This window comes from Megalops cyprinoides, chromosome 23 (genome assembly GCF_013368585.1).
Source record: "Megalops cyprinoides isolate fMegCyp1 chromosome 23, fMegCyp1.pri, whole genome shotgun sequence".
Classification (NCBI taxonomy): Eukaryota; Metazoa; Chordata; class Actinopteri; order Elopiformes; family Megalopidae; genus Megalops; species Megalops cyprinoides.
The window spans coordinates 16,295,085-16,308,810 of NC_050605.1; the positions used below are offsets into that span (position 1 = coordinate 16,295,085).

The following is a 13,726-nucleotide window of genomic DNA, read 5'->3' on the forward strand; positions in this document are numbered from 1 at the left end:
CTTTTGATGATTAACTGCTGAACTTGCTGTTTTTCAAAAACAGCATGTACTTGGCAAAAAGTTCACAGCTTGCTTTAAATACATAATTTTTTTCTTTATTGATCTGGCATATCAGTCTGTGTAAATATCTGAAGTGTGAAGATTCACATTTTTTTTTTTGCCAAAGTCTGCATAAGTGTATCATTGCAAATGAGCAGTCAGCATGCTTTAGTTGCAGTTACTGCATGATTAAACACGTGTGTAGCTACAAGCACTATCTATGTAAATACAAATCTTGTGTAATTGCATATTTGGCATTGAGGAGGGTAGGTTTTGTAACAAATGCTTTGTAACAAGAGGTTGATGCATAGACCACCAGGAATATGGACACTAAACACAAGTTGCCAACAACTGACAATGTTAAAGAGGAAAAAATAGCTTACTTTCTTCCAGTAATTCAGAGATGACAGATGTATATGTTTATCTGACTACCCACGAGAGAATCAATAGCAAGCCATGTACTAAAAATTCTAAAATGAATATGGCCCAGTTTTCAGTGTTAATATCCCTTGTAGGTTCTACAGATGAATTGAGTAGCGCTTAAAAGAGCAAAGTGTTGCTTAATTTGCTGAGTTTAGGCAAGAAAACCATTCTCTTCTTTCTTGTTGTCTGATCATTGCTTTGACGTTACTGTTATTGTGGGACAGAGCTTTATCACATGCCGGTGTACAGGAGACTGCACAAGGGGAAAATTGCTCACAAATATGTGTTTTATTACTTTAATTGAATCCTTTTCCAAAGAATATGACACAACATATCCATTGAATGTAATTCATATTACAGAGTCATGAGCGGCCTGTGACTTTGATACCCATATCTCATCCTCCTGAAGAGATTCCTAATTATAACCAAAGCCTCAAAATAAATCAAAACAAGTACTGTACATTTGGGAGATATCAACAGAAGGAAAGGGGGTTCAGGAGATGGGGCTGGGCACATTCAAATAGCTATCAAACACATATATGTACACTTCAACTGTACCGCATAAGTATTACATATAATGTATACTATATATACAATGCAAACAATATGCTGTTGACAAACAGTTATATCTACGGCATGAGTAATCACGGATCACTGTGGATGAGGGCACAAAGATGATGGGCGGACCTTTAGGCAACTCAAATTCAAACATCCTGTACATCAGGCTGACTCTGGGAAACTGCGTTAATTCCACACTTCCTTTTGACGCTTCAATTCCGGGGGTAAATGCCATGAAACAGAGAACTGAAGAAATCTTACAAGCTGACATCCCCCCCCCCACCACCACCCTTGCCCCCCCCCCCCCCAACCCAGACAACAGTAGACATTCAAATGTCTTCCTTAAATCCAATATAAACTTTGGTTGTGTTTCCAGATAATGCTCTTGTCCCTCTTCCTTTTTAATGTGCTTGAATGGTCTCCAAACCCCTTATAGTGTATGTTTTGCTCTGGATGTCATAGTTTGTACTTACAGCCTGTTTGTGCCTCTCACCTTTTTCTCACTGGCTAAAATGGCTGCTGTATCCTTCTCCCGCTGTACCGGGGGGGACTTCCCTTCTTACAGCCATTTCATCACTTAGTTTTCAGCTATTGATTTTTCTGGTGATACACCCGACAGGTATCCACATTCATTTGTCTTCTCTCTGACAGTGGAAAACCTGTTTCTCTGATTCCAGACATGAGACAGAAGTAGAAAAGTGGAAAAAAAAAGTCACTTAGTCACATTGATGAATTCCAGATCGTCCTCTGTCTTAGTTCTGAGTGCATCCTAAAACAAACATTTATTGCTCCTTCATGCTCATCCCCCCTTCTTCTCCGTCTCTGTTCCGTGAGGTTGAGACTTCTGTTCTCCTCCGGCTTTTACGCCTGCATCTTATTTTCTTGGTTCCTTACAGCGCAGCACTTCCATTGTCCCATCTGACAATGCATTTAACAAACTGTTCACTTCCTTTTGTGGTGCCATTGTGTTACATGCTACTCTGATTCTTCACACCAGCTGCAGACGAATGTTTCCCCAAGTACTCAACATAACGTTCAGACTTTTTCCGTCTCGGAAGTGTTCTCTTACGTTAGCTCATTTATCATATTTCTTGTACTATACATATTTTTGTTTTAGTTTTTTTTTACAACACAATACAACATACATAGAGATATATAAAACTTCATACAAAAATGAAAGTAATTCATTTTCATGTGTATTCATTACTTTGCTGCTGTTTTTGTTTTGGAGGTAATAAATCTCCATTGTGTATTTTTTTTGACAGTCTGACAAATTTCAGACAGTGAGAGAAAGTGTCATTGGCAGCCTGGCACACAGCTGTCATTGCCTTCTGCTTTTGAGACGTGATTTGTATTATGACGATGTGAGATAACTCACAACCAGTCCACTGCTTTGAGGCTCGAGAGCACTTTTTTTTTATTACTCCTTGGTACGTTTATCACGGACTGCATCCTGTGAATGCCTTTTTTTTTCTCTTTTTTTCTTTATGTGAAGTTTTATCATCTGAATAGATGCCTTCACATGCTGTTTGACTCAAATCCAAATGCATATATACACACATGCGCACACACCCATACTTGCGCAAGCACGCACACATGTGCGTACAGACAGAAAGACATACACACACACACACACACACACACACACGTTCCTTCACACATAGACAGACTTCATCTCTTTCGTCCACACATCTCTGCTTCTGTGCACTCTCCCGAAGGACGAACCCACATGTGCGACTTTAGGGAAGTATGTCCTCTGCATCAGAGAGCATTAGCTACAGCCTAGCCTCCAGGGATGACCCAAATAGCCACAACATTGGCATGATGTGTTTGTAAAGTGTTCTGACAAAAACACAGGAGGGACAAAATTATGAATTAAACCACTAAAACGTTATGAAACTTTTACTGAAACTGAAAAAGGAATTGAGACTGGAAGTTAAGGATTTCTCAGTCTTTTTGTGAAATACGCGATCACACATGAAAGATGTTTATCCAAACTGTTCTCTGAATGGTTACCAAGGAAGGAGAGCCTGTGCTTTAGATACTGGTTAATGAAGTCTGGTGGCTATGCTTTTTAATAATAGGGTTTAGCTCATTGTAATGAAACTATTTTACTATCATAAAACTATAACTGAAAACACTGGACCTGAAGATCAACAAATACAACAGAGAATGCAAATACAATACAGAAACTCAGACATGTTGATGCTTTGGATTAAGCATGTAGTCTGAATTATAAGGCACTAAGTGCTCAGTGCAATGTAGAGACATGTGGCCTGGACTACTGACTTAAGTTGATACTTTGGAAATGTTTCTTTTTGTGGAACCAAGGGTAAATGAAATCATATTTTAGATTGATGATTTAGGTCACTTTTCCCCCCAATATATATATTTTTTTAAACAGATGTCTGAATTTAAAATAACATTTGGAAACTGTATTCCATACCAGTAAAATGTATTTTGATGTTGACCATGTGTCTGGCAAAGTAAAACTGAATACTTGTGAAGCCACAAAAAAAGTCATTTCTATCTCAATTCTGATCTTTCCCCACTAACATGTCTCCACCAGCACTGGCTAGAGTTTGCACAAAAGATTTTAGCCCTTCGATATTTGTCATTTAAAATAAAAATATCTGGTGACACTTAAGAGCATGTTCATGGAGCTTGATGTTCTTGATTTGGAAACTGAGGGAAGATGATAGTGGAAAAATGAATATATAAGGAGTACAGTACCAGTCAACTTTGGACACACCTACTCATAGAAGGGTTTTTCTTAATTTTTACTGTTTTTCACAGAAAATTTTTTTAGAATAATAGTAGAGACATCAAAACTATGAAATAACATGAATGGAATTCTGCACTGACCAAAAGGTGTTAAACAAATAAAATTATATTTTAGGTTCTTCAAAGTAGCCAAAAATATTTTTAAAAATTCATTTTTGGAAAGAAATTCATACATAGGCATCAACTTCACTATTTATATTTTTCTGAGAAAAGCATATATCTTTAGATCAAAATGTCTTTGAATGGATGTTTCCAATTATCTTAATCAGGTGTGTCCAAACTTTTGACTGGCACTGTAAGTCACGAGTAAATGAGTAACTCAGACTCACTTCCATCATATCCAACATTGATGTTTATCCGTATGTGTATTTGTGTGTGTGTGTGTGTGTTTGGGCAGATTGAGACAATTGCATCCGGATAAAAAAGAACTACAAGACATTCTTTCCGTGGGACTCTTTCTCCGACATCGTTATCAAGATGATTCACGCCTCGGCAGACAGGAAACCTTAGCCGACCTTTGGCTGAACTGCCTGGAATACCCCCAGTTTGTAAACATGTTGCACGCAGGGCAATCTTTAAAGACAAGCGGCCTGCTGTGCGTTTCCACAAGATGAAATGCCTCCCCTCTGTTTCCGTAACTACAAAGGCAGGGCTTATCAGGACTGTACAAAGTGGACACCGCGGGGCTGTTGGACGCGTTTGTGTTAGAGAAACCACAACGTGTTCTTGCCACTTCAGCCAGTCTTGGGCAGGAGAAAAAAGTGGACTTAAGGGGCAGGAGAAAAAGTGGACTTAAGTTTGCAGTTGGAGGATCTCTCTTCTATGTGTGCATATGGGAACATGTGTTTCTCAGTGATGACAGGCTGTTCAGACAGCATTCAAAGCACAGATGCACTGTGTTATACTGAACGTTTGAATGGGTTAACGCTAAAAAGAAGTCTCGCAGTAGGTGATAAAGACTCATCTACACCCTCCTCCTCTTCAAAATAGCTGTCACTTGTCATCAAACACCAAGCTAATAATGCCAAAATGCCAAATCTTCACTGGACTCCAAGCTGTGTCAGGGAGCACTTAAGCTCCGCTGATATCACTCATATGACAGCTTAGTCAAAGATTAATCAGAAGTTCTAGAAAGCTTGGAGGCAACAGCCAACTTCTTAGATGTATGACAGATGATATCCAGAAACAGGTCACTTATCACGGTGACAAATGTTTGAATAGTTCCCTTGGATAAGTGCCTTTAAAATGGTGCCGGGATTGCGGAGCCCAACTGACGGACCGAATTACATGCTGCTTCATGACGGTACACTGCGTCCAGTTGCTTCCTACTCAAAATCAGCAGCTACCTAGTGATTCAGCTGCCCTGCACTGGCAGGCTCCCGATATAAACACTTTGGGGCTAACAATTCATTAAATGCGTTTCATACAGTAATCCGTTTTACGGTTTATGTTCATAAACCGTAAAAAATGTTAACGTTTCAAAATCGGCCATTTGTGTTCCATCCAAATGAAATCATGGACACCACATCATTTTTCTGTGTATTTGGTTGTGCGTGCATGCGTTTGTGTGTGTGTGTGTGTGTGTGTGTGTGAGTGAGAGAGAGAGAGAGATAGAAAGATGTAGAGAGAGAGAGAGAGAGAGAAAAAGAAGGAGGGAAAGAGAGGAAGAAGGAGAGGAACAGCATTGGGAAAGGTAAATATGATATTCCCTCAGAGATGTTCGTGCTTGCTTAAACAATGATAAGCACTGTGGACAGTCATATGTAACAGGATAAAGAGGAAGGGGACATGGACATGATGAACAGACACTCTGTGTGGATGGTGGCTGAAATGCACATCTTTCATCTCCACTCAAGGTATTCCAGATCTCCTCTTATCTTATTGCATTCGAGGCAAATTCTCATTCTTTCCAAGCCCCAGATTGCGACAAAAATGCGTCCAAGAGGCATCCCGTTCTCTCCCCTCTCGTAGGGGGAGGTGTCTGTAACCGGCCCTCCGCCTTGCTTTTCATCATTCAGTCCTTTTCACTGGAGTTATATTGACATTGGTCTGTTTGCAAGCAAACCCTTCAGTACATAAAGCTTGAATGGGTTTGCACCTGGAGGCTGGCGATTATTAATGTCATTATTAATAAATGCAATGGTGTTGTTTTGCCGAGGAGACAAAAGCCATGGACTTTGCATGTATATGAAATATTAGATATTGAGTGGAAATCTGATGTGCTCCACAGGACCTCATGCTCACACTTGAATGATGGCATCTTGGTACAAAACAAATGGCTGTGTGAGGATGATGCACGTGACCCTGAAAATAATAAATAATTATATGAAAATAAGATGTGCTTTACACTACAATATAAAATAGCCCTTTTAATTCACAAGACTACAGTCTGCGAATAAGTAGTAACCCTGTTCTAGGGTGAAACACAAACATGCATTCACGTTGCTTTTGAGATCTGAGAAAGCTGAGAGCTGTTACTTGATTTACTATTCTAGATGATAAACTGGCTGAACATTCAACAAATGCTCTTTACAGCATCTGTTTTGATTTTTTTTACTAAACTGTATCCTATATAAACCACTTGACCTCACACAAACAGCTTGTCATCACACTTCACAACAGTATATTCTGTGCATAATATATACAGTGACCTTGAAATTGATTCACCCCCTCCTTGCTTAATGAACAAAAGTATAACAGATTAAACTGAGGAAATGGAAATATGCTATCAGTTTTTTTCTAAAATTGAATAAAAATGTTTTTAATATTTCCTAAACTACACAGCAATAGCACGGGCTTAACAAATAATTGCATGTTTTTTTTTTTTGAAAAACATGATCACAGTCCAATTCAACGATAGCATGGCTGAGACATATGGAGTCTCCTGAACATACAGTTATATCCTTCATTCAGTCATGATGACAAAAGAATATCTACAATACTCTGCCAGGTTGAATTAATGTTCAACAGCCCATTCTGCAGGATGGATACTCTGCCTGCATTGCTGAAGAGCTATCTAATGAAGAGCTTGCACTCAGCTGAAGAGCCAAAGCCCTGATGAGGAGCTAACTATCATATGAAGAGTTAAGCATCTAATAAAGAGATAACTCTCTGATGAAAAGCTAACGCTTGGATAAAAAAGATAACTCTCTGAAGAGGTGAGTCTCTGACATATCTCGGCCAAGCTGACAACCAGGTACAAAGAAAAGCACAGGCCCTCATATTAAAAAAACAAATTAATAAACGAAGGACATCAGAGTTTTACATGACACCTCTAGCACTGGAAAAGACAACTGTTGTATAAATAAATTAAAAAATGCTCTAGGCAGCCAAGTACAGTTTTGATGTAATTGTATATAGAGTATTTCAAGATGTGTCATCATTGTCAACAAAACTCCGTTTACATTTTTGAGTAGTGATGATAGTTTTGCTGTGGCATATTTTTGGACTATATACACTTTTTGTGCGCTGATTTTGAAATGGAAAAATAATTTGTAAATTATCACTGTTTTTTTTTACCTGTCAGAACCATGCTCAGGTATTTTTGTTTTGCCGTTGTCAGTCTAAAATATACTGAACCTACACACCTGCCATATGATTTCCTTCATAGACTTTTGAACCTTTTCCAACAATTTGTTATTGTAAGTTCTAAACAAAAAAATGTTGCTTATGAATCATACGATTACTCTCGAATGCAGATCACAGAATTTCCATAGCGGCAGACTTAATTCAAAGTCAAATGGGCAGTGATGGGAGAGTGAGGTCTATGGGTGTGCTATCATTTGCTGTCAATCACTGACCAATCTAAAGACTTCGTAATCCAAAGTAGAACAGCTTGCTTCATTCACATCAGTGAGTCACTAGCAGCTCCATCCATTTTAAGATTCACATAGTTTTACTCTCCCATCACTGCAACCCATCCTGGATCACGCTTCCCTCTCTGCACCTCACAGAATGTCTATCTTTTAACTTCTTTTTTTTTTCCATTACAGCAGATATCATGCAGCTGGACTTCTGAGCAGCTGAACTCTTGTGAAACCACAGAATGGGAATGCGCTCTCTTAACAACGAGCAAGACTGAAAGGCCTTTTATCCCAGCATCAATGATAGTCCCTTTGAGAGGCCTAAATGGGCCATCCTTGGAGCTGTGCTGCCATGTGACTGCACTACAGAGGCTGCTTACAACAAGCAGCTGGACTGGACATCACGCTATCGCACAGGTCAGCTGTAAGGGGGGAATAGCTGCCTTCGCAATACATTCCCTTTTGTGATCGTTGCTTGCACGCGTTCCCATTGATATTTCACTGTCAGTCATCCTATGTATGGCTGTTAGCCAGTCTTGCTCTCTTGCCATTTCCCGTGCACAAATGCACATAAGCACACGCAAACACACGTGCACGCAGACTCAAACTCAAACGCACAAGCGCGCACTCACACGCACGCTTGGACACAAACAGGTTCATACAGACAGATTAGATATTGAAAGATATGTACACAATATGTACAGATGTTTCTTTTTTTTATACTGAATCACAAACACAGGGATTGTGCATTCAGTCAGCCCTATTTTCCCTTAGAATTTTGTGTTGTATTTAGCAGTGCAGAAGTTTCCTTTTCTACCAGACGATTCCAGTTCCAGCCTTCTCTGAATCCACTTCTGTGTTCCTGTTTTTTTGTACATCTCCTTCTGAATTTGATTAACATTTATCCATAACTGTGAGTTTTAATTAAATGTGTTACTTTTTCTGTTTTACCCTATCGTGAGTTGAAATGTCATCAATTAGTAGAAAACAATCTGTTTATAGTTAGAGTCACACTTGTAGATGCAGTCATTTGTAGATGCTTCTGTGGACCTTTACACGTGGGTGTACACTGGGCATTTCTGATGCATTATGAATAGATTCACCTGATGTGCCATGGTTATTATTTGTGCCAGTGATATTACTTTCATCTTTAATGCTCTATCTTGTGAATTTCCCTACTCTATTGCACAAGTTCTGTCTATTGTTGCCAGTTTCAGCCATCGACTTTTCAGTACCTTTTTAAAATTTTCTTTTTCTCTGTCTTCTTTGCACTGTAGTAAAAGACACTGCAGCAACCTGTACCTACTCACCTGGCTGCAGCTGCATTTGTGTAAAGTGCTACAACAGGATATAAAAAGGAGAGAACAAAAAAAAAAGCAAAACAACACAAAAAACAAACTCAGGTATTTATATTCATCTAGCTGACCTAATGTTCTTGTATTGGCAGAGCAGGAGGTGTTTGAAGGTCTTTTTGAAAGTGACGTTGCAGAGGGCGTAGCAGGCGGGGTTGACGGTGCTGTTGATGTAGCAGAGCCAGTAGCCGATGGTCCAGACGGTGTTGGGGATGCAGCTGGAGCAGAAGGTGTTGATGAGCACCATGACATTGTAGGGCGTCCAGGTGACCACAAAGGCCACCAGGATGGCCATGATGGTGCGCGTCACCTTCTTCTCCCGTGACGGCGCCGCCTTCTTCTTCTTGGGCGGCTGCTTGGTCATCTTCACGATCTTGCGCGCCACCGGGTTCTGCTTCTCCCCCCCGGGGACGATCTCCACGGTGGTGGCTGCGGCTGTGTAGCAGTCGCCCTGGGGCGACTTGGTGACAATCTTGATGCAGGTCAGCTTGGACCTGCTGGCCTTGGTCGAACGGGGGCGGGCAGTTGACTGACCGGGGTTGGCGCCGTCGTTGGCGTTGCAGTTCTTCCTGTGCGGCGCCGTCTCCTCATCCTTCAGGTTGGACGCCCCCGCACTGCCGGAAGTGGAGTCGTTGGAGCTCTCCTTCTCCTCGGCCAGAGCACAGTTTTCCGTCACCCCTTCCTCCCCATCCACCTCTCCTTCCCCGCCTGTGGTGGAGGGGCCCTTGCCGTTCTGCAGCCTGCCGTCGTGCTGGTTTGCCGGGTTCTCCGTGGTCCGGGTCTGGCTCCTGTCTGCATCCTCCGCTGTCACATTGTTGTTGTTGGGCTTGCCAATGTGGCTCCGGACCTGGCTGGGGGACAGGGCCTCCTGGTTGGCCCCTGAGGGCTTCCGGTTCTCCTTCTTTACGCGGCTTTTGCTGGCCATGGAGATCTGCCAGTAGAGGACCGTCATGGTGATGACGGGCAGGTAGAAGGCAGCAATGGCGGTACCGAAGGTCACCGCGGCATTGGAAAAGAACTGGATATAGCACTCCCTCTCTGGCACGGTCCGACCACCCACGATAAACTGCCAGAACAGGATTGCCGGAGCCCACAGCATGAAGGACAGGACCCAGGCTGCAGCGATCATCATGCCCGCCATCTTGGTGGTCCTTTTGACCGGGTAGCTGAGCGGTTTGGTGACGCAGAAGTATCTGTCGAAGCTGATGATAAGGAGGTTCATGACTGAAGCGTTGCTGACCACATAGTCCAGGGCCAGCCACAGGTCACACACCACTGGCCCTAGGGGCCAGTAGCCAATCACAATGTAGACTGTGTACAGGTTCATGGAGCACAGGCCAATAATCAGGTCTGCACATGCAAGGCTGAAGAGGAAGTAGTTGTTGACTGTTTGCAGGTTCCGGTTGACCTTTATGGAGAGCATAACCAGGATATTCCCAATGACCGTGACCAGACTGAGAGACCCCGCCACCAGAACAATGAACACCACTTCCACCGTCTTGTAGGGGCTCTCAGGCAGCAGAATTTCGGTGTCATTACCCTCGGACACATTGGGGTAGGTGAAGTTGGCCAGCTCCATTTCATTCATTCTTGGTTGATGTTCCACAGTCATTAACTGGGAGATCCCGCTATACCTGTGGAGAATAAAGAAAACAACAAAACATTTCATTAAGCTTTTTCATTACTATGAGGATATTCCCTTTGAATAGTTCATTTAACCATTCAACCATTCATTAGCTGGCACATCATTTCATGGTTTCACCATTAGCACTCCTTGAAAGAATGGAAATTGTTTCATAGAGAAGCCAATGTAATATTCCATGGGGGTTTGTGTATATAATGTAGCAGCTGTTTTATGTAATTTTTTCATACAAATAGATCTGGAAAGGACAGCATAAATTCATAAAAACAAATCAGCCATAAAGAGGTATTTTTAAAAGGGTTTGTAATACTGAATAAGTCCAGATGTTCCACAGTGCTTGTGTACAGAGAATAAAGGATTGATGAAAGTTCTCAGATTGAATATTAAATGATTAAATCAGGCCTCTTTTTACCCCAGCAAGTCATAATACGTACACCCCTATTCAGTGCTGGGTTCAGTCAAGGCAATCGACAATCTCAGATGCCTCATAAGAATTTTGGTGCATTAAATCTTTTAAATCTTCCAAATGCAGTGTGGATAAAATTAAGGAGAGGGGCCAGAAATGTCAGCCAGTCACTAATCTTGAAAACACCTCTTGCTTCCACATTTTTTTTTTTTTCAAAATTCAGCATGCGCAACGTCCTTTGATTCTACCCGGCCTGCATGCACCTGGTTTTTAACCTCAGCTATTGCTATTGATTATATGTCAAAGGCATCCCTTCTAAAAACGTGTGTTCCTATTCATCTCCCTCTGTAATACTCTTGGGTAGCATGCAATGATAAGAAACAACTTAGACACGGCTGGACTGGGGAGGAGAAGCCGTGTTCACATCAGCGATGAAGACTCTCAGGAGGAAGGGTCAGTGGCGCAGAACTCCCTTCATGGGCGAATGGATGGTGGAAGGGCGATGGTGGGCTTTATCTGATTACTAGGAAAGCGGGGATGTTTAACTTCCTTTGTGCATCCTTCATGTTGTGATCAACGCTGCAGATGTTGAAATTTTGATTGAAATGAATTCAGGTTTCGACGCCACCCAGCTTTGATTTCCCCATGCTGATCTGCTGCTAGCCCTGCTGTCGCCACTGCTGCTCGTTGCTGATATGAACATGTCTATGCAGCACATGAACATGTCTATCTCACAATCACCTTTGTGTCCTAGTGCATGGAATAGGTGAAGCGAAGGGGTGGAAGAGGCAGAGCACACTTAAAATCATCTTTATGCATGTGTTCATCTGTGTGTGTGTGTGTGTGTGTGTGTGTGTGTGTGTGTGTGTGCGTGCGTGCGTGCGCGTGCGTGTGTGTGTGTGTGTGTGTGTGTGTGTGTGTGTGTGTGTGTGTGTGTGTGCGTGCGTGCATGTGCGTGTGTGTGTGTGTGTGTGTGTGTGTGTGTGCAGCGCAGTGTGTGTTCCTCACCATACATTCCCTCTCCACCACTAGATTGTCACAGAGGTGTCGATCCTGGCACAAGACCACAGTGGAGTGACAGTGCTAATGGACAGGAATATTAAACTGTGTGTGTGTGTGTCTGTGTGTGTCCATGCAGTGTTATCTGTGTGAGTACGTGTTTGGGTCTGTGTGTGAGTTTTGTGTGTGTGTGTATGTCTGTGTATGCATACATACGCAGCTCTGTCTGTGTGCGTGTGTGTGTGTGTGTGTGTGTGTGTGTGTGTGTGTGTGTGTGTGTGTGTGTGTGTGTGTGTGTGCGTGCGTATGTGTGCGTGCACGCGGGTGCATGCAGCTCTGTCTGTCTGAACATGCGTTTGTGTGCATTTCAGCGTGTGTCAGTCAGAGAGCGTTTCAACGGCAGGGATTCCGACATCTCTTTTCAGCTCTCTTTTCCTCCGGGAGCAAAACGCCGCTCTAAAGCACGAAGACGTTCGCTTTAAAATGTGGGCGCTTTCTGAAGCTTCCTTTCTCTCCCTCCAACAGAGCTAAGTGTTATCAGTGACAGATACAACACCACTTGTGAAACTAATCTGGGAAAAGAACTGGCGCAAAAGACGTGCCAACACAGCAGGCCTTTCTTCTCATCCGGGGATTGCCGCTGGAAACATCACTGGAAAATGGACCGCCTCGCTGCGAGAACTCTCTGACTGCTTGAGAACATGCCGCTTGACCGTCATCTTTCAACAAGCTATAAGCTGTGAAGTACTAAGAGCATGCTTACTGTCACAGGTACCTTGTGATTTCATTGCGGGAAACTGTCACTTGTTTATCTGAATAGCAGCCCAGCGGACACTACTCTAACTGTGTCCAATCACCTGATACCACACTCTCCTGATAGCTGGTCACTGTAGTAGGAAAGGCTCTTGGATTCAGCTCTCGTCTCTACATTAAAGAATCGTCTTTATACTCACATGATAAAACTCTTTTGTGTAAGCTCCACAAAGCAACTCCATGAGATTGTATCTGAACCAGGAACATGCAGAGATTAGAATAAATGGACATACATATTTGAAGATGACTGTATCTACTTTTCTTTCAGCTCAAGTGAAGAAAAGACATATCCTGATTGTTTAACCTGCGTGATATCACTGTGACTCATGATATGACTCTGTCACCTTGAATGACTGATGTATGACCCTGTCCCTTGAATCATTGCAATATGAGCGTATCACCTTCAGTCACTGTGATATAATTGTGACTTTGAGCTATTGTGACATATCTCTGTGACCTTGAATCATTGTGGTGTAGCCCTTAAGCTGTATGCTTCCATATTGGTTTCTTATTGAATGATTATGTTATTGAGGAAGCATCTGTCCTCTGATGAGCGGACGAGAGATGTATATTCCCTGGCTCCTTCCTTATTTGTGGTTATGCCCCAAAAAAGATTAACACAGTCCCCGAATAACTACAGAAAATCCTGTTATCATCTTTGCCAGAAATCCCTAATCATTGCATTAGGCATGGCACTCCGCTCAGCTAATCCCCATAAAATTGTAAAAGTCCAACAAGTGATATCTGAAAAAAAAAACACACACACAAACAAAAAAAAACCAAATCGGGGGGAAAAAGGCTGAATTTCTGGCCGGGCAGAGAGCAGTGGATTATGACATCACAGTGCTTTTCAGACAACACTCGCTCTCTGACTGCGCAGTGGAGAGCTGATATGAAGGGCCACGCT

At 42.3% G+C, this 13,726-nt stretch overlaps 1 protein-coding gene across 2 annotated transcripts in view; it reads right to left on the reverse strand.

Moving 5' to 3' along the window:
• Nucleotides 1–9,020: 9,020 nt before the first annotated feature.
• Nucleotides 9,021–13,726, reverse strand: part of chrm2a (cholinergic receptor, muscarinic 2a) — a 75,504-nt gene continuing 70,798 nt past the window's right edge. For both annotated transcript variants that reach the window (XM_036517879.1, XM_036517880.1), the window contains exon 2: nucleotides 9,021–10,593. In XM_036517879.1, the coding sequence (XP_036373772.1) occupies nucleotides 9,021–10,571 (1,551 nt within the window). In that variant the 5' untranslated portion in view covers nucleotides 10,572–10,593. The remainder of the gene's footprint in view (nucleotides 10,594–13,726) is intronic.